This window comes from Cinclus cinclus, chromosome 5 (assembly GCF_963662255.1).
Source record: "Cinclus cinclus chromosome 5, bCinCin1.1, whole genome shotgun sequence".
In the NCBI taxonomy this organism is placed as follows: Eukaryota; Metazoa; Chordata; class Aves; order Passeriformes; family Cinclidae; genus Cinclus; species Cinclus cinclus.
The window spans coordinates 17,905,761-17,928,461 of NC_085050.1; the positions used below are offsets into that span (position 1 = coordinate 17,905,761).

General features: G+C 39.8%; 1 protein-coding gene across 1 annotated transcript in view; it reads right to left on the bottom strand.

The window, feature by feature from the left end:
• DHX15 (DEAH-box helicase 15) overlaps window positions 1–22,029 on the bottom strand; it is a 44,512-nt gene extending 22,483 nt beyond the window's left edge. The window contains exons 1-5 of the mRNA XM_062492690.1: window positions 21,897–22,029; window positions 15,899–16,247; window positions 10,755–10,948; window positions 9,492–9,651; window positions 8,901–9,119 (exon numbers count right to left, since the gene is read on the bottom strand). Of these exons, the coding sequence (XP_062348674.1) occupies window positions 8,901–9,119; window positions 9,492–9,651; window positions 10,755–10,948; window positions 15,899–16,247; window positions 21,897–21,964 (990 nt within the window). The 5' untranslated portion in view covers window positions 21,965–22,029. The remainder of the gene's footprint in view (window positions 1–8,900; window positions 9,120–9,491; window positions 9,652–10,754; window positions 10,949–15,898; window positions 16,248–21,896) is intronic.
• Between the last annotated feature and the right edge of the window lie 672 nt (window positions 22,030–22,701).

Consider the following 22,701-nt stretch of genomic DNA (forward strand, 5'->3'; position numbering starts at 1 on the left):
AAAATACTGAATCTACTTCAGTAGATCTACTACTAGTACATCTACTTCTCCACACAAGTCCTCACAGTACCAATCCTGCCAGAGTCAAGAAACATTTGGACAAATGGCAAGGGGTTTTACATACATACATACATATATATATATATATATATTTGGGTTATACTGCGAAAGACCAGGAGTTGGACTTGGATGATCCCAGTGGGCCCCTTCCAATTCAGGATATTCTATGGTTCTAACTGTATCCAGAAGCACACACAGATGATGACCAAAACTGGTATCCCCAAGTGCACAAGAGAAAAGGATTTTGTGTAGTAATAATAGTTTGAAAGTGGTAACACTACCCTTGAGTACTCAAGATCTGTTTGCATCACAGGAAGATATTTAAATCCAGAAATATGAGACTTAAAGGCACAATCCTATCTTTAATCCTTTAAAGATTCAGCAAGTCTAATTCTATCACCCCTGTTAATTCAAGTATTAAAGGCTTTTTAAAAAAACAAAAAAAATCAACCATACACTTCCAAATATTTTTACAGCATCTACTCCAAACAAATTCATTATAAACACCTTCCTGGAAGAAAGATTATTATAACAATCTGCACAGAAGACAACACTCTTCTCAGGCAGAACAAGAAGGTAGAGTGAACTTGCAATCTATTTGGATTATGCCTGAAAAACTCCTCAAAGCCCTGAACTACCACACTGACATAGTGGGTAAGGGAGTACAGAAAGCAGGAACAGACACAGGATCAAAGAACCCACACTTAGACCTATGATGCCCAGTGCATCAGCACAAGGACTTGCTTCACAGTTAAGCAAAGTAGTCAATAGGCCTAACATACAAAAAGCGTAACACTTCCTGGAGTTAAAAATTGAGCCTAGCTCTTCACAAAAGACTTCCTAGGACTAGTATTTGAGAAATAGTTCTCAGTAAAATCATAGTCAATGAACTTTGTCCATTGATGTACTTGTTCTAAAAAGAGCAGACTACCAAAAGGTAAAAAGCAAGCAGACTACAACAAGGGGAAAGATCATACTAGCATTTGCTATTTTTTTTCAGGCTTCAAGTGTCACAACATATCTGTATTTCACAAAACTCACAGTGATCAGACTTGTCCCAGACAGTCATCTCAAGTACTTTAAAGCCTCCAGAAGCTTCCTCTTGACCCCATCAAAATAAATTTACAATACACAGGCATTAGCTACAGTTAAGCTGTAACACTATGGAAACCAGAATCAAGTGGCAGTTAAGAACCCCACAGTACTACACTATGAGCATGAACATGGGAGTCCTCAACACTCTTCCACACCATCAGCACCTGAAGTGATTTTCCTTGGAAAAGCTTCCAAAACAAACTACAATCAGTAAAGGGAAATTACTCCTTTTTATATATGCTAGTGATCAATGAGGTAATGGGGTGGTGAAGATTTTTCAACTAGGAAAAACAAAGTCACTTCAACGTCCAAGTGACAGTCAACATTTTTTTTTTACCTTATAGCTAAGTAAAAATAGCTTAAAAAGGAAAAAAAAACAAGAAAAAAAATATATGCAATCAGGAAAATAATTTTATCAAGATTATTGTTATTAAATCAGATTTAAGCTAATTGAAATGCTGTTCCTTCAAACAAACCAGTGTGAGTAAGACTGATTCTAGACAAAAACCTGAGCAGGCTGCTTTGTTTTCAAATAACTGGTGGACAACAGGCAATATTTAGAATATATGTCAAATAAGGTGAATTTAATTCAGGAGCTCAAGTATCAGTAAGCAATTCTAAAACCCCAAAAAAGCTTCAGGATTAAAGCACACCATAAGTCTTCCCATGGCTTAACTTTAAGAGTACCACTTATAGGACTAATGCTCTTATCTTCACCCCATCACCATCTTTGATGTGTATTAGTAAATACTGACCAGACAAAGTATGAACAGGACTTTGTTCATGTCCTGAACAAAGTATTACTAAGTAATATTTAGCAATACTCATTTTTTTCCATTTAAAAAAAATGTAACTTACAAAAGTGTTATTACTAAAAATTTTCCAGGTATGACTTTTAAAGACTGTCTATGCCAGTTCCTGTTCCTGGTTCCTCAGGCAGTGTCAAAACACATAGCAAAGAGAAACTTGGAAGTAAATGAACCATAAGCCAGTTGCCTCCAATAACACATTTCCACTGCTCTGTATCATCTCACTACTCCAATACCTAACATGCCCTAGCTCTGCATCAAAAACTAAGGATTTGAATGTATTATTAGCAGTTCCTCTAAAAGGAGCTGTATAAAATTAATCACACAAGAGACTGATTTTGCCTATCATGCACATTACTTTTTTCTGCTGTTGAAAATGAAGTCTTTATTACATATTCAAGCTGAATGCTCTGTAGAAATTCCCTTCCATTTCTTTTCCTGATGGCATTTTTGCAGTCAAAAGTAAGGTGCTCATACTCAATATCATGAACAACAGAAAAATATTACAGGAGCAGTTGCACTTACTATTGAGTTAGTGCACCATGTCTTTAAGAAGCAAGCTCATGCTTAAAACAATAAATGATTCTTACTAATTCCATTCAATGGTAGGCAAACCAATCCCCCCCAACATAAAAAGAAACCCATAATGATAAGCAGCAATGCAGTTCACAGAATCACAGAACAAGAGGTTGGAAGGAACCTTGAGGAGCACTGAATCCAACTTTTCTTGTCTTAAACAATCCAAGCAAGAGCCCAACACCCCGTCAAGCTGAATCCTATATGTCCCAACATTGTGGAATCCACAACCTCCCCTGGGAGTTTATTCCAATGGTTGATTATTCTCATAGTGAAAAATTTCCTCTCTTGTGATTGTCTAATCACAATCTCATCAGGATTAACTTTTATCTATTACCCCTCATCTTTTCATGTGGGTCCTTGTAAAAATGGAGTCTCCATGTATCTTGTAGTCACCTTTTAAATCCTGGCTCATGATGAGATCTACCCTGAGCCTTCTTTTCTCAAAGCTGAACAAACCCAGTTCCCTCAGCACTTCCCACTCTTTTGAATATTCTTTGTGGTGTCCAGTTTCTGAGTTACAGTGCTCTGGCAAATCTATGAATCCTTGCCTTGTTTGTGTGCAAGACTCATCTGTGCTGCCACGGAGAAGGTACAGTGAAATTACACTGATACTAAACAGCAGTTGCTGAATGATGGACCACAAATTACCCTAAGCCAGACTAACTCAAATACCAGCATTCACTCTAACTCACAGGCCAGAGTGATCGATGCAAACAGCCAGTGAACTTGCTTGCCAGGCTGTACACAATCATAAGATCTAAGCTGTATCATCTTTACCAAAACCCTTTCTACAAAAAGATGGTGACTAGTAATACTTAAGCACATTCAGTGGGACAATTTGAGCACTTGGAATGCAAAATAAGAGTTCAATGATTTTGTAAACAAATTCCTTGGGAAACATTATTGCACAGCCCCTTTCTTAAGCTGACCCTGTATTTCGCACACTTGAAGAACCTCACGGGATGAGCAAATTTCAAGACTGCTCCAGTTAAAACATACTTTAAGCTATTTTAAACAGGAGATGACAGACCTATCTACAGAAGACCAGCTGCTACACTATACAGTTAGATTCAGCTTCATCTTGGATACATGGCTCAAATAGACATAACTCTTTATCCCCAAAGGAAACTAATGCCAAAAAACTATAAGGCAATTTCAGCCTGTGTAAAACGAGTATAAGGCAAATGAAACAAATGCACAAATAAGAAGTACTTTACAAAATAGAAGTATTTGGCAGAAATGTTAACCTGTGCCCTTCTGAGCTCCATCACATGCAGGGCACAGCCAGTCGCATCTGGATTTGATGACACGAACCTTTCTAGAAATACAGTCTTTGTTCTCAAAGCCTGCAAAGAACTTTCGTAATTTCTCTTTCTTCCCCTAGAAATGAAAGCAGACTGCTACAAGCTAAAATGACAAAACAGCAGTAAAAAGAACCAGCACCAAGAGCGGCACCACTTCAGACCTCTGAATACAAGGTGAGCGAAACTGAACTTCGCAAAATTATGTACACAGGCAAAAAAAGTCATACATGGAAAAAGCCAACACTTGACCAGAACTAAAACTTCTCAGTCAAGTGAAAACTGAATTTGCCTCGGCATAATTCCCATATTCAGGGTATCTTTGACCTGATTTATTTCTAGTATTTAATATTGGCATCTTCTCAAATGAATGAAAAGCAAAAAACCTTCTCTTTGCATTTGAACAAAATTACTATTACTGCTCTTCTTTCAGTTCATGCTGCCCAACTCCCCAAATACTTCCTATCTGAATCTAAACAGGACAACTTGTGCTCACTTTAGCCCACTACACAGACTTCCTCTTAACCTCACCCAACCACTATCACTGACACCGAGAGTTCCCAATTTTTACTCCCATTTCCACAGAAGAAAGTCTGTTTTCTTTCAACTCCATAACCAGTCTCACTGTGATGAAAATATTGTGCCTTTAAAATAAACCCTCATTTAGCAAACTTTCTATCAAAACATCAAAAACATTTTGTAACTCTTTTCTAAACCATCAGTTTTACCAATATCATTTAAGCTCTCCTAGAATACTGAGCTACACAGCAACAGTTTTAAGTATATTTATCTACAATCAAGAACAGTGCTGATCTGCATTTCACATCTCCAGATGCCACTTGAATTCTTCCTCATAAATGTGTAATGATGCATTTGGCTTTATAAAAAACAAAAAGGTGACAGAACACAATTGGAATTTGTAAATGCCCATGTTATCAGAACACGTAAGATCTATACAGTTTTTGTGTCATTTTTCTTCCCCTCCCAAGTTTCATCTCTAAAGTATGCTACAACTACTCTTGAATTACTGATCTTAATGGAGTGTAAAATCTAATACTGTTTTAGAAGAAGTCCAGTAGAAAATAAACCAGCTGCCTCTCACTCAGATCTGCAGGCTTAACAAATGTGTATCCACACAACTAGATTACCAACTCTAATCTCAAAGACTGAGAACAAGTTTGACAACACCTATTGTCTAAAAAAGACATGTTGACTGAAATGTAATTATGCTTTTCCTTGTGAAACAAAATCCCCCTCAGTTTCCAATTTTGCCTGTGACTGATGACAGGCAACCTAGCTTACAGCTGTCCTGATGTAGAGGGTTGATGCTGGCTGGATGTCAGACACCCACCAAAGCCTCTCTATCACTCCCCTCTGCAGCTGGACAGGAGAGAGAAAACATAATGGTTCATGAGCCAAGGTAAGGACAGAGAGAGATCACTTATCAAATACCATGGGCAGAACAGGCTCAGATTATTTATTACTAACAAAATCAGAGCATGATAATGAAAATTAAAATGAAACCTTAAAAACACCTTCCTCCCACCCTCCCTCCTTCCCAGCTCTACCTCCCACCCCAGCAGCACAGGGAGACAGCAAACTGGGGTTATGGTCAGTTCATCACACTATTTGTCTTGCTTCTCAAGAAGAAGAGTCCTTCTCCTGTTCCAGCACAAGACCCAGCCACAGGAGACAGTTCTCCATGAACTTCTCTGGCATGAATCCATCTTGTGACCAACAGATATCTGCAAGCTGCTGCAGCAAGGGTCATTCCTCCACAGGGTGCAGTCCTTCAAGGACAGACTGCTCCAGAGGGGGCTCCATTCTCCACAGGCCCTCGGCATGGTCACAGTCTCTTGTCAGGCATCCACGTGCTCCAGCATGGGTGTCCTCCATGGGCTGCAGGTGCATTCTGCATCCTCACAGATCTCCATGGGCTGCAGGGGCACAGCTGCTTTACCATAGGCTGCACCACCAGCTCCACGGGAACCCCAGCTACAGTGCCTGCAGTACCCCCTTCTGCATTGACCTTGGTGTCTGCAGAGTTGTTCCTCACACACGTTCTCACCCTGCTCTTCTCTGGCTGTAATTATAACTACGAAATAATTTGGTTTTTTCTTAAATGTTTTCACAGAAGCATTATCACCATTGGCTCAGCCTTGCCCAGTGGCACATCCATCTTTGGAGCTACAGGGACTGACTCTGCTGGACATGGATAAAGCTTCCAGCAGCTCCTCAAAGAAACCACCCTGCTACCAAAGCTTGGCCATGCAAACGCAATATACCTGGCCATACATTTTTTGAACACTGGCATTAAGCATGAACACTATTCCAACGTTCTGAAATTTTCTTGATATACCCAAGGGGGCTGCTTGTTTTAAAAATCAACAAATGAGCCTTCCTTGTCACAAAGCCTGTAGGGCAACTCCTGTTTCAAAATGTTCACTCCTAGTAAACTTTGCTTTTAAACATCCACTTTTGTTATTAATGGACTTAAAAGCCGTTCATACAATGTAATCATATACTTTTGCTCCTTTCAGGATTCAGGGAGGAAATTTTTACTGAACACACATTTCTGCACCATTAACAACAATTTTATCATCATCCAGTAGTAGGCTAATACAATTAAGATTCTTTTAGTTTCCAAACACATTTAAGCTTCTTTTAATTTTCCAGGCATGACAACACAGAATCTTCCTTGCTATTTCCAAGTTTCATCATCTTCTCTATGTCTTAACTAATCTGTACTAATTAACTGCTATCCATCTTAATTCCCATATGAAATTACTTCAAGTTCATTTGGATGAGAAGACAGCTGCCAATAAGGAACCCCATTCTACCACAGACCACTGCAATTACATCTCATTTTCAGCCTCTTAAACTCTGAATAAGTCACATTAGCACCACTTCAGCTAAAGCATGTTCCCTTTCCACTAACTTTGTATATGCACCTTTCTGACAAGAAAAACAAATAATCCTGCACCCTGTTCATACTGTTTTGAAGAATCCAAAAGAACTACAAAGCATTTCTTCCTAGCATACATCAATTTTAGCCTAGCTACTAAGCCTAATGAACCTGAAGCACATAGTGGTAATGGTAGCTAGAGTACACTTTCTTGAGAGTACAGCAGGTCGCACCACTTTAGATTCAACAGTGATACACAGTGAGACTCTATTATGATGCTCAACAGAGGCCCCAAAATGCCATTCATCAAAAGGGTTAAGGTACTTCCAAGCTTCTCTACAGAAACAAAACCAGACTTGAATTTCATGCTAACCACCCAAACTAGCTCCAGGCAGAGTCAACTCCAGTGCCCTTGAGTAGTACCTTCAGCTGACACATGGACTGGAGAACTCCAGGTTCCAGAGCGGAGGACACTGGCTTACCAGTGCATGTTTTAAACTGACTCAGTAATCACAGTAAAATACAGTGTTAGATGTTTTTATACTTAATTACATAAATATGTTTATGAGCATGTACTGTGTGCAGAATTTTATTCAGTATTTTTCTTGTAATACATTATGTCCTGCGAAACAACCCAGTGAAAATCAAAGAACCTGTTGATACAAAAGAACGGAGAACATCTGTAGCACTGGTGGGTCTGGAGTCCAGAGCCATTTGCCAAAGGAAGACACTCATCCCATGCCCTGCAGCAATTGTTTTAACAGGCTATTCAGAATAATACACAGCACCTGATGTAGTGAGCACATAATTCATAAATCAGAAGGCCATGTATTTGTGCTTTGTGAAAGGCTGCATCTTGCTAAGAAAACAAAATCTGCTGAAACCGCAGGACAGCAGGGTTCTTTTTCTCTTGCCACCAATTTTCACCCTTCTGCACTAATTCACACAAATATTTAAGTACCCAACCAGTCAGAACTACAACCTCAAACTAAAACCAAGCAGGTAGATTTCAAAGCCACTACCACCTAAAGTATTTCTTCCTACCTGTACTTTAACTTACAGCAACACTCCAATCAAAAAAGGAAAAATGCTAGTCAGAATTATTTGCTTTTATAGTGATAGTCATTGCTTTGGTTTATAAGGGACATGACCTGCCAGATGACACCTAAATCAAAAGTCTTAAAACTCATGTAAGATGCAACATCTTTATGACTGGCAAGTCTACTCAAGAAGCCCAGGTACTTTTAGCATCACAGGTTACTTGTACCACTTTCCCCCCTTAACACAGTTAAGATTGTGTATGCTTGGAAGAAAGACACTGAATTGTTCCACCTCCCTTGAAAGGTAGTTCTTCAAGAGCAGTAATTGCAAGGAGAAGTTGAGAAACATTTTTGTTAGCAGCACTTCTTCCCCTACTAAAAACACATTTAGGGTGACTGCATCCAGCAAACTTCCAAAATGCTTACAGGTTTTTAACCTCCTCTCCATCTCAGTTTACCAATATGGACACTCAAAGGAGCTTCAAAGAAAGAACAGGACTAAAGAAACACCCCAGCTTATTTCAAGTGAAATACTTAAAATTTCCAGAAAATTCTGATTTCCTGATGTAGTTTAGCTTAAGTGCTTGTATACAATCCTCTTTTGCAGGGCACGGAGTATATTTCTGAGACCTAACTCCCTGAATTTATGGTACATAAAGTCTACAGCTTCATACTCAAAGTTATTAATAAAAAACCAAACCTGAACACTCTTACAACAACTACTGGCTACGTAGCAGAAGCAAATGGTTATTCTTCAGTTAAGCTGTGCAACACATGTACAGAAGTGCACAGAACTACCTTTTCAATAAAAACCAAGGATGCTCTCAGGTACCCAGATCTTCAGGATTCCCATCAGTAAAAACCTAGGGTTCATTCCCTGGGTTTTTCTTTTTGAAGTACTTGAGCTGCTGACAATTTTCATTTTAGAAAGGCCTTGCACAGCATTTACAATACAGACATGTACAATGTCGAAGGACCTAAAGTGTATGGCAGGTAAACCTCAGGTCATCCAAACAACAAACAAGAAAAGGAACTAAGTGTTTTAGTCTACATAAGTCACTTAAAGCAGTTTCTGTATGGAACAATGAATAGATTAGCAGAATAAAAGTACCTCTTGTCCAGTAAGAAAGAGTAAGAGATCTCCTTCTTCTTCTTCACACATGTGAATTTGTATCACTGTTCGAATGGCAGCCTCAAGGTAGTCCCTTTCAGGTTCTGGAGTATAGAATATCTCCACAGGATGGGTGCGACCCGGGATAGTTAGAAGAGGACAGTTATCAAAATAGATCTGAAACTTGCCAGCATCTAAAGTAGCACTCATAACTATAACCTGCAGATTTGGAGGACAAAAAGTTACTCAACATTTAGAAGAGCTTGTGACATGTTATGCATGCAATATGTAATTAAGGAAGTAAATTGTTGACTGTCATTTAACAATGATTTTATTATAGAATACAGCACCCTTGTTATAAAGGTTCAACAAAACTTCAAGTCCAATACATAAGGTTAAGTTACAATTACATTGTTTCTAGGAGCTTCCGCAATACAAAACATTCAGAATTTCATAGGGTTAGCTTTCCAATATACATTACCACAGATCAAAAAACAATTAGAAAATTCAGCTAATGGTAAGTACACAGATACTTTATCTAGTATGATTGCAACTAGAACAGAGATGCTGTTGAACTTCATCATTACTGACCTTCAAATCAGACCTCTGTCTTACAACTTCCTTCAAAACTCCCATCAAGATATCTGTAGCCAGTGTTCTCTCATGGGCCTCATCAAGAATTATAACACCATAGCGCTCCAGCAAAGGATCATTCATTGCTTCACGAAGTAACATACCATCAGTCATATACCTGAACAAATTCCAACACACATTCTGTTTATTAGATTTGATGCAGAATCCTCATCTATGTTCACTAGGTTGCTTGAACAAAGCATTTATTCAACTTTTTAAAAGCAGGAACACCAGCAAACTACTTCCAACACTGTAACAAGCCTATTTTAAGTTTTCAAGTAAAAACAGAGTATAAATGGAATCTGTGATTATGGGAAGAAAGTTTTCAAAAGGGGGTGAGGGGAAACAAGGTTTAGTAACATTTACAATAGTTTGTAGACTTACTCACAGACTTCCACACCTAAGCTAAAGAGGCAGGAAAAGAAAGGAGAAAACACCCTCTAAAATCCAAGATACACTATTTCTGCAATTGTTCTTCTTTTCTGTCTGCAGATCATCTGTTCATTTCTTGCTTTTCTCCTACTGTTACATTTATTTTTCCAAATTAACTTTCTGACCAGCCCTACAACTACTTGTGCGACCAAAGAGAAGAATATCTTTTGATAGAAAAGCATTACTCCTTGAACCACACTCTGGTGTTTTTAACAGAGCATTCTGAATGCAATTTGCAACTGATATATTAAATCCACCTGGTTCCTGGCAGCACAAGAATCTATAGCAGCTGACACAACTCCTGTGTGTCTCAGAACCAGGCACAGACCACAGTTTTGAATCTTTAGGAAGTTCTCTTTACTGAAATAAGCTACTGAAGTTTACTTTTACCAGAAGTACTGAGCAGAAGACACCACACACAAAACATCAGGTGAATGCACAACAAGAAAAACTGCATGTTAAAGGGCTTTATTGTGAATTGCACCTTAATAATAAAATACTTATTCAGATCACCTTCTTTACGGATCATTTAAAATTAATTTTTATAGGGTGCAGTGACTTCTTTAAGAGGAATGAATAATTTCCAACTCTATTCATGCCTCACACCTCAGGTTTCTCTCAGTTCATGCTCCAGCTCCCATGTCTCTTCCCCACTCAGACACAAAGCACCAATCTAGAGTCACTCCCTTATTATTCCTTTCATAACTTTGCTCACATCCTTCACTACCCTGTGATTCCCCCAATTCCAAGTATGCTGTTATACCTTTACCTGACAGCTGCCATACTTACTTCAAAATGGTTTTTGCGCTGCTGCAATCTTCAAAGCGAATGGAGTAGCCAACCTCCTGGCCCAGCATGACATCCATCTCATCAGCAACGCGCTGTGCCACGCTCATCGCAGCCACTCGCCGGGGCTGGGTACACGCGACTCCTCTCTTCGGGCCAGGTAACGAGCGCATGTAGTCAACACACCACTGGGGGATCTGTCAAGAATAAAATTCAGCGGTAAACACACTTCAAATGGTCATACGGAACCTGTCATCTTTCCATTGAACCCAAAGTGAGTTAGAATCCCACAGAGATATCGACTGCACGTGCAAAAATATTCAAAGCAGGAGAGCAGATATGTTATATACACAGACACTAAATAAAGCACAATCTTGTTAAGCATGTACATAATGGTCTTTAAAGTTATCAAGGAAATACCTAAGTTCACAGTACATTTCAGCCCTGTTAGATCAATACCTTTTACAGGTACTTAGCAGCAGCAAACATGCTCCAAGGGCAAAGCTAACACACTCAAAACTTGAAATCAGTAGCACAGTTAAAGTTTTACAGTAAGCAAAATGTATTGAAAAAATAATGTTTATTAACATGCTTAAGCAAAAATAATTATTTTAGTAATAACGAATTGTCTTAGTCAAGAAATGCAACAAATAATATGAACAGATAATTATGTTCATTAGGTTTATTACTTTGGTAATTTCATCAATGAGATATAAAATCCCTATGCATTCCTTCCTGTGTTAGCACTCATTTTATTTGCCAGTCAGTAGTTTTCTGCTCCTATTAGGAATGTGGAAACAGTAAGAATCATCCAAAGGAAGTTTTATTCAGAATTCCTATGGTTAGTAACAGTTTGATGGAGATAGATTATTCTCCACATGTTCTCATTGTGATACTTCATGAGGAGACACCACCAGGCCTAACTAGTTGCAAAAAAACAAAAACAAAACAAAACAAAAAAACCCAACCACTTTTACTTAGTAATTACTTTCCAAGTATTAAAAGCACAGAGGAAAAGACATCCTTTATACATTGTACCAATGAGGAATAAGAGAGGAAGTATAATTTAAAGCAGGAAAATGTTGGATGCTTATTATTATATTTTTACAGCAAAATGGACATAAGTAAACAGCAAAACATAATCAGAAGCAGATGAATGCCATGTAAAGCATTTTTAATACACTATAAATATAAAAACAATAGAGGAAATAGAATCAAAATATGACAGGAGACTACTAGACAGCTGTGAAAAACTCAAATTTCTGAAAATCCTATTCAAAACTAGAACTAATAGTAGTTCTTGAACACTTAACAGCAGCAACATGAAACCCTATCCTGTAACACATACATGGCTCCCCTGCTTCCCAAGTCAACAATAACAGCTCAACTAAGTATAACAGTATATACAAGTATATTAGGTGAAGCTTTTTGACTTTAAACAGAGCAAATCCTGTAATAAATTTTGAATTAGCAGGTCTGCCAGGCCACTGCATCATGAAATAAAACCAATTTAAAAGTGATTTTCCAGTAAACAGCAAAACCTTCAGCACTGAGATTAAAGAGAAGAGTTCCACAGACTTCCTTGCGCTAAGCGGATACAAGCAACCACGCCAAGACTTTTCCTGTCCAGCTTTCAAAGACATACAATTACAGGGAAAAAGGACTGTGCCATAATGCATTTTTTACCTCAGTCACATCTGGGAATATACTGAATACTTCTTATCATTTGGTTCTTATGAAAACTAGCCTAAATTCCACTGACAGAAAAAAACCCCGTAGCATCATCAAAACCCTGGACTTTACTTATGGAAAAAAAGGTAATTTTATCAACATCAAAAGCAGGAGGAATGGCTTTAGTTACCCTCATTTAATCTCAAGGACTTTCTCAACTAAGATTTTCAAACATAACTTTCATGAACACAAGAAGGTAGTGACTACACATACAGTGTATGTGTACTATTACAAAAGAAAGGGGGAGATGTAGAAATACAGCTGGAGAGCAGGGCTCAGAGCACTGCTCAACTCATGACTGAAGTGGATGTACAAAGTTTGGTAGGCCACAAGCCCTGGCAAGCCAAGGCAGAATTCTGAATGCAGAAGCAAAAGGTGTGCTTGGTGTGCTTTGTTTAAGATAAATCATGTAAGACCATACATGCCTATGCTGGTCTGTACAGGTCTGTGCAAAGGCTCTGTGCAGAGCTCTGATTAAGTAACGTTACTTAGAAACACCAATCGTGTGATAGTGCTATTTTTAGCTAGCTATAGGTGCAAAGGTACACATATTGATGTGTGAAATCAATAAGCTGGCTTCATGCTTGCATCAAATGGGGGTCCCGTCTCTGTGTTGATCACCATCAGGAATTCACAGCAAGAGACAGAAGAGCACTGCCCTGTCTAGCTTTTTTGAGCCTCTCCAACTTCCTGAAAACTTCCTCAGTTAAAAGTTACATGACAGAATTCTCTGAATTTTCATTGTTTGAGAACCTGTCTCAGTTCTCCTGAACACTGTAAAGGACACAGATTAAGCATCACCTTGTTTCTGGACTTCACCAAGAAGTTCTGCTAAAGAAGTGGCATCACTAACATTACATCAATATGCAAAGGAGATACCACTCTACCACTTCTTACCAAAGGAGAAATAATTATACCAGAACCACATATGATCCCAGATTTTAAAAAGAGTGAACACTGCAATTACAGTAAGTAATTACCCCTTCCTAAGAGAAATTTGGTACATCCATTCCACCACTGAGCATGTTTCCAGTACATTGAGAAAAAACAGTTAACTTCGAAGGTTAAATTTAAACTACAAATTAAGCCACTGTAAATACTAAAGAACAGAAAATTACTGTCTTGGCTTCCAATATACTTCAGTACTTTGGGGTTTAAGTCTGTGTGGAACAAGTGAGAAAAGTTTCATCATCTGTTTTTTCCACTGTCTGAGCCAAGCATTTCCAATCCTGGGTGCTCTACAAAAACACATACATGACCACAGAATCACAAAATGGTTTCAGGTGGAAGGGATGTTAAAGATCATCTGGTTTCAACCATCCTGCAGTGGCCAGGGATACCACCCACCAGACCAGACTGCAACAAGCCCCATCCAACCTGGCCTTGAACACTTGTAGGGATGAGGCACTCAACTTCTCCAGGAACCTGTTCTATGATTTTACCACTCTCACAGTGAAAAAGTTCCTAACACCTAATCTAAATCTCCCCTCTTTCAGTTTAAAAACTAATTTCTCCTTGTCCTGTCACTATCTGCTCATGTTAAAAAAGTCACTCTCCATGTTCTCTATAAATACCCTTTAGGTACTGAAAGGCCACAATGAGGCCTCCCCAGAGCCTTCTCTTCTCCAGGATGAACAACCCCAACTCTCTCAACCTGTCAGAATAGGAGACACAGATAATGATCAGGGAACGGACTTGAAAGGCAGCAGATCACTGTGAAAAAAATTATATTGTACACCCTTCTACTATCATAAGGAAAGAGAAAATACTAATTTTGGAAATAGTATTTTTCAAGTGTTGCTAGCTTTTATTTGTATAAAGCGGACATTAACAGCTTATGTACACCTGCAGTTTAATCATAAAAGGATTTCTTACCTGCAGAAAAGTATTTATTTTGCTCTGATCAATGAATTCAAGAAAAAAAACAAGCATCGCCTAATAGGATTTAAGACAGCAATTGACCACAAAAGCAACGTGACACTATCATATGGAAAATGAAATTTTCATTAAGCGGCAGCAGGACAATTTTCAGTGATATGTCCCTACAGAGACAACATCAATTGTTTAAAAATGTATCTGCAACTTCACAGAGTAAATTCAGAGGAAGAAGAGAAGCTTCAAAGACAGTTTATGTAATTCTGGCAGCTTAAATCCCATTTTTAGGAAAGATGTGTTAAATTACTTAAATCCTTTCAGAAAGTAAAGGTTAAAGTAGTAAGATAACTCAGGAAAAACTTTACGCCTGAGGAATGACACTGACACAACCCTTAGATCTCCAATTTTCAGACCACACAAGTCATCTTGTTTTCATTCAGGGAAGTACCATTTTTAACATAACATCCAGGATAATGCATCTTCCATGTAACTACATAATCAAACCTTTCTGAAGAATTCTACATATTCCTAGTCTTGGCTTATGCAATTTAAATAAACAATACAGATAATGACATAACACAACCCGCTAACATAACACTGGTTCCTAGAATGTGCAGCAAGGTCCTGGAACTTTATAGGTGTGCCTAACATATTTAAAGATATCCAATACACTACTTTGTCCTTCACATTTTCTCAACATCCAAAACTGCACGACCAAAAATTTACTGTATGTAAGACTCAAAGTCAGCTGCAATCCATTTTATAAAGACTAAAACATTCTTCCATTTCCTGCCTAGATAAAAGGACTTTATCAGATAACAGAATAAAAAACTTTTTTACATTATTTTTTGGGAGGATAAAGTTTTGAACAAATTTTCCCTGCTACAAATACCAAGGTGTTCCTTGTATCTTAGATATTTCCTGTTTACTGGTCCTCAAAATTTTTCTTAGAGCTTAAGGAAACTCTGCATCTCAGTCTGTCATCACTACTTTTAGTGCTGAGGAAGACTTTTACTGCCGTGAGTCCAGAAAAAGTGATTTTTAACTGCAGCACTAAAAAGCTCTACAACCTCTGAGAAGTTTGAGCATCAAAGAAACACAAGACTCTACCTCTCAAGTTTGATTATCACAAAAGCTAATCAGATGTCAGAATAGTATGTGACATTTCAATTCCTTTTACCTGTAGCAGCAAGTTTCGCAAAACATGAACAAGTTCATACTTTGTAGCTGCCATTTACACAGATAGCTAAATAAATCTGGAACCACCACTTCAGTTTGTGGATTAGTACACTTCTGTCACACTATCTTCCTCTGCCAGAAACCTACCAATTACAAAGCCCAGTGGAAGCAGGGGCCTGGAAGCAGTACTGGAAGATGCTGCAAGATTCTCCTCACCTTTCTGCACTCATTGAGCAAGTATATATTCATCAAATTAGTTTTGCTCAGTTTGTGAAGTATTCTTACACAACTGATTTCTCACACACACCTAGCAACAGCCACAACATTTAAAAAAATGCAGTATCATAAAGATAAGAACTCACCTGTGTTGTTTTACCAGACCCAGTCTCTCCAACCAGCACAAATGACTGATGCCTAACCAAAATATCCGTAAATCTTTCTTTATATTCCCAAACAGGAAGCTGTAGCCGTTTTTTCAGGATATCATAATATCGTGGGGTATGTGGCAGATTTGTGAAAGGGTTAATACTGTGTGGAATCATTGCTGGTTTTATAGCTGGTAACCCAGCAGCCGCATAATACGTGGAGTTAGATGTAGGTCGCAGATCTTTTTCCTTGTCCCTTTCTCTGTCACGATCTCTATCTCTGTCACGATCCCTGTCACGATCTTTCGAACGGTCATCTCGGTCCCTGTCCCGGTCCCGATCTTTCCTAAAATGAGTTAAGAGACACAGCAGAAAATGAGACACCTGAATATTTAACTGCAGAGGAAGAATTTTAATACAATACAACCCTATAGGTGCCCAGTGTAAAGTGGATACAAACCAATTCTTAAAGTCTTGCAGGCAGCTATCTGGAAGGATAAGGACCAAGGAGTAACAACAGTATATATGATGCATACTCCACATTAGATACATACAGCTACACTTATTGTACCTAAACACTACAACAGTTCCTCTCATTACAGGCAAGACTGAATAAAGCTATCACATGGAGAGATGAACATTGTAACTCTCTTCATCTAATGATTATAATGAATCAGCTATGCAGTGTAGATGTCTCACAGCTCTCCCCACCTCCACTTGCTGCTGCAGAAAAATAAGAACACTAAATAGTTTTTCTGCCTACCTACCAAAGGAATTACACTCATCCAAAAAAACTAACTCAGTAAGCGAGCCATGGAAGGAAAGTTCCATTTTATTCTACAATTACTCTGTGGCTTTTTATTGTTTCAAGTCTTACACACAATTCTGACTCCATCAGCTTTCATATACAGGCTGTTGAGTCTGTAACTTAAGACTTAAAACCAGACACTACATTTTGCAGAATCAGAATAATTTAGGTTAGAAACAACCCTTAAGATCATAGAGTTCAACTGTTAACCCAACACTACCAAGCTGCATTTTCTCCAGTATCACCACCTACCACACACTTAAACAGTATTTATGTAGTCACATTTGTTCCAAATACTAAGTAGAAAAATCCACTGCATGTGCAAAATCAAAATAAAAAATTCTCAAACTCTGACCTCAGTCTTTTTGAAAGTTTCTGATTCTGCAAATCCACATACTTGTTCATGCACATAATCCCACTCTTCTACAAACACACTCACAAAAGAATCCTTAGCTTGACCCAAAAACTACAGCTGCATGTTTTCAATAAAAATTCCCAATTCAGGACTCTGAAACAAGCCCTGCTATACAAAAACAACCAATCCAATTTTAATCTAGATCAAGTTAAAAAGATTAGTGGCATCTTTGCCTGCAAAACTGAGGATATCCTCAGCTCTGTCTCTTTTTGTGCATTAATTGAAATCCCATCTAAAAGGCAAAACAACAAACTAAGTCAACACCAGCTTTATAAAAACTGCACACAAACATTTCTAGGAATATTAAGCAAAAAACAGGACTTAGCCTCCTTCTTCACCAATGCTCAGGCATGTCTAGAGACCATATCCAAAGAAAATTCTTGCCAACACTGCTCTCCACAGCTTTTGTTTTAAACATGCATTTGGCATTCAAATGTAACTACTGAAATAATACCGAATTCTGACCTATAGAGAAGATGCAGTAACCAAGATTGCATTACTACTGATTCCATAAATTTTAATTCAAAATGTGCTGTGCTTTGGAAACAACCACCACTACTCTTCTTGTATAAATGAATGTAATGTATGCAGCCTTTTTGTATCCCCCTCAGTACTTCAACATATGACAACAGAGGTCATATTATGATTTTTTTAACATTACTTCTTTTAACACAGACTCAATGAAATAAAGATGGATTACAAAACATACTGTTTACTGTCACTTACTTAGTTGTGTACAGATTTTCCTAAAGATTTGGACTGAGTAAATTAAAAATTAAGATCTTTTCTAGGGCACTTGTTTGAATCTGAGATACTCTAGCTTTAACATTACTTCCAACAAGGTCAAATATTGTACAAGAAAGCAATCTTTTCCTACTGTAAAATGCCAGGCAGATATTGCAGAACCCAGTAGGTTCATATTCTCCATATGAAAGTTACCCCTAAGAATTAAGGCTGTCTTATGCTACTTGGAAAGGTGTAAGTCTAATAGCACTTATCAGACAGCAACAAAGCTTTGGAGTTGATTGATCAGCTATTTATTCACCTTCTAAATAGCTGCAGGCACCAGTACATACAAGTGCATGGTCAGACAGTAACATTACTGGCAGGAAAAAGAAATAAAGGTATAAAAGTAATTCAAGAATGGTAAAGACAGGGTAAAATGTAACAATATACTTAACTGAAAGTAGAGTAAGTCACACTACTAATGTGCAGGTTTGGCTTGGATTTTTTACAGCATTCTTTTGTCTATGACTGTTTCTGAGGGATTTGTATCCTTCACTGGTATCCAGTTAAGGTATAAATAAACCACACCAACAAAATTTATTCCACAACCATTTACTTAAACAGTATCATGTCAGCAGCTTCTGCAAGACAGACCATCAAGTGTACCTTCCCCATACACTTCAGCCTCCATGAAGCAGCCCTAGCACTAAAATTAATATATTGCCACTGCTGCCTACCCTTCCCACGTGTCAGCACAAACATTTCACTGAAGAACCAACCTTCCCACTAGCATTGATTTTAACTTGGATCAGTACCTCTGATCTAGCCTCCTAAACACTCTCTTGTACCACTTATTTTCTGTGTTGGTACCTACCTGTGTGGACTTATAACAAACAAAAACACAACGTCATGAACAAAAAGTGAATTAAATGGACCACAAACACAATCCATCATGGAAGCTGGCATTAATCCCCCACTTCTCAGTTTCTTCACTGAACTCTTGCAGCTTTCTAGTTGTACAAACAGAAAGGAAACCTATCAAGCTCTATGTACATTTCAGAAGTAAAAAACTACTTATGTGTTGATAAAAGGAGTCCATTTCTTGTTTTCAAAAAGCAGAAGAGAAGCAGGGGCAACCAGATCCTACCATAGAAACAACACAACATACAACATGCCTTCAAACTTACTCACTAACACAATTATACAGCAGCACTTTCTTTCCCTAAAACTGTTTATCAGTCCCCCATTATTACTGAAGCTTAGCAGACATTCACTTGGTCAACAAGCAAAAAGAGGAATGACAGTTATGCTGCCATATTAATTTCCTTAACTATCTAAAAATGTGGCTTGGCAGTTTTTCACTCAAACTGCCACATTTTAGTTGCTTTTTCATTATTGCCCAAAGAAAACAGAACTCAAAACACAAAAATTAACACTAAAATAACAGTTTAATCTCATTTGTCTTGTGCCTGAAACTGGTAACAGCTTCCATGATCAGAAGGAGATTGGAATTTTTTGCTTTGCTTTTAAGTAAAAAAGTCTGGTCTGATATTTGCTTTCACTTCCTTACGTTTACGCACATATAACATATATGAACAGACACATATGAACATAATAGAAGCACTATAGCAATCACTAAATAAGAGTGCTTTTCTGTCAAAAAGCAAAAAGAAAAATGGAAACAAAAGGCTCAAGGCAAACTACTGATCATCACAGTGAAAGTTTAAGCCCATCTAACAGATTTTAAAATAGTATGTATAGAATTTACAGAAACACTGTAACAAAAAACCTTCCATACAATTTTTCTTTTTCCAAAATGCTTTTTACTTCACAGACAATACCTCAAGTCTGGAAGAAAACAGATGTCCTGCAGATGCTTAAGGTTACACCAACAATTACAAACCTGCTGGCCAAGTGGAGCCCGTGCAGCACTGCTGCTGTGTAGAGCCACCCATACCAACAGAGGCCTCCAGTGAAGAGGAACTAAAACATACAGGTTCACTTGAAGTAACTTTCATATTTTGTCAGGTAGTCCAGATTGAATGCAAGACATACTGTTCTGACTGTGAAGTGGTAACCATGCAAGGATCTCATCCATTTTAATCCAGCTCCAAAACCCCCTAAATTGCAGAAAGGCACTCTTGCCACAAAGGCAGGCAGGTACAAACAGGCTTTTAACAAGACTCCACCCATCTTCCTTACGGCCTAGCATAAGATGCAAAACCAAACTACTCTAAAGTAAACCAACCATGTAACATTAGTATGACTCGAGCTACAGGAATTAAGATTTCAGGTCATCTAAGAAATAATCATGCTTAGAGTGAGTTCTTCTCAGTCCTATACATTTAATGCTTTAACTGCAGAGGAGGGGTCAAAGGACCAGCATTTCTACTTTAAGCTTTTAGGCACCATAAAGGTCAATGTCTTCTAGTTTAACACTGGTGGGAACTCACTGCAGTACATACAAAATGATAAGACTAAGAGCTCAGAATGACATTACATGATCAGTAAAACTATGATAAATAAAGCTACACCAAAACTGTAAAACCCACCAACATAAAAACAAGGAAATACTGACCCGTGATTATCTTTACAACCAACTGTAACAGTCTTACCACATTTAAGTAACGCCCGGTTTTGACATAAACACTTGATAATTTTACAAAAGCCTCTATATACAGAAAAGCTGTATATGTACAACTTTTCTGTAGACTCAGAGGAGCTATTTCCATCTTTAGGAAATCCTACAAAAATGCATTAACAGCTCCATATATTAAAAATAAAAAAAACAACTGATTATGCTGATCCTACAGACAAGAAATAGGAGTTGAATAATAAACATTTTTTTTTAGCTGAGAAAAATTCATCACACTCTAGAGGCTAAAAACTGAAGCTGTACAAGCCTACCTTAAAAGAAACGCAAGTTTTGCAAAGACTGTTTATCAGTGAATGTTAACTGGTACATTAGACTTAGAGCTATTGTAAGCTTTGAGAACAAACTGAAGGATTTTTATTAGATAAACAGTCTGAAACAATGCTGATTTTGTAATTGTTTAATTCACGGAAGCCCCCTGTGCTCATAAAGAAGGCCAGACTAGATAAACATTGCATTTCTTTGTACTCCCTGAGACTTCAGAAATCTACTTTAAAGAACCGCCTGCCTTTTCTCCCCCTCCTGCCCAATTAAGGGGTAAAAGATTATGTAAAGAAAGCTCTAAAGCAACGCTGAATTTAAGGACAGCACCAGTACATTGTGTTCCTACAATTAACCTAATCTCAACAAAATTATGCTAAGCGTGTGCAGTACAGTCCTAAAACTCGAACCATCACAAAACTAAGAACAAAAAAAACACTCCCTTGCTCCTACCTCAAAACCCACCTTACCATCGATTCTTACTTCAAGACAAGTACATCACCGAGGGTGACTGGGTGAAAGACGTTAACAAAGGAACAACGCTCCCACCAGCGCAGGCATTAATAACACGGGCTGCACAAACCTCGTGCGCACCTCTAGGCTCACGTTTGCCAGACCTTTCAAGCCAGAGATTAAGTAAACAAATACAAAGGAGGATAAGAGAAGGAACGGGAAGAGTGACTATAAATATGAAGGCGAAGAACCGCAAACAAAGCGTGAAGCGGGGGCGCGGGCCCAGCAGCGCGCCACCCCCGCCATGGGCGCCCAGCCCAGCCCACTTGCCCAGGCGGCTGGGCCGGCGCCTTCCTCCCTTCCCCCTCCCGGCGCCGCCGCACGAGGCCCTCCCGCCCGCTGCCGCCGCCATCCGCCCGCCCGAGGGGCCCGCCCGGTGGGGCGGCCGATACCGAGCCAGGCCCAGCGCTCCGGGGAGCCGCGAGGCTTCGGGGCCCGCTCGGCCGCGGAGGCGCCGCTGCAGCCTCTCCCTGCCTCGCACGGCAGCCGCACCGCGCTCCAAGGAGCTCCAGCCCCGGAGGGCGGCCGGAGCCGGGGATGCGGAGCGGATGGCGCTGGAGCCACCGTGATCCCCCCCACCTGCCCCTCCGCGGGCCGCGCCGCGCGCGCTACCCCTCACCCGTCGGTGGTGCGTTTCTTGCTGGAGCTGTAATCGTCGCCCAGATCGAGGCGGTGGCGCTTGGACATGGCGATGGCGGTCGGTCGGTCGGTCGGTCGGTCTGTCGGTCTGTCCGGGTGCGGCGGGCGGGCGCTCTGCGCTCCCTCCCCAAGCGGCGGCGCGGCGAGGCACGGCCGACAAAATGGCGGCCGGAAGGAAGCGCCGGGGCCGCGCGAGGCGCTGGCGCGCGGGCCCGTTGGCCAAAGCCTCCCATGGGCGCGAGCCCGACGGCCCCGCCCCGCCGCGCGCGCTCCCCGCTGAGGCCCTGCCGGGAAACGCCTCATCGCAGGATCAGTGGAGCTTTGGACCACCGAGGGTGGAAAAGACTGTCAACATCATCCAGTGCAGCCGCCCACCCAGCACTACCACTGTAACTGCTAAATCCATCGCCCAGAGCCAGATCCAGACACCTCCTGAACACCTCCGGCGATGGTGACTCCACAACCGCCATGGGCAACTTATTCCAGTGCCTGAGCACCCTAACTCTGAAAGATTTGTTCTAATAGCTAATCTGAGTCTCCCTTGCCTCAGCTTGAGTCGATTCCCTCTGGCCGTCTCGCTGCAGGCGAAGCAGAAGAGACCAGGTGCCGCCTGGCCACAACCTCCTGTCCGGGAGCTGTAGGGAGCCATGAGGTTCTCCCTGAGCCTCCTCTTTCCCGGCAGAGCGGCCGCACCTCCCCGAAGCGTTCCTCAGAAGTCGTGTTTTCTAGACCTTTCACAAGCTTTCTGCCCGCCTCCGATCGTACTCCAGCACCTCCCACAGTAC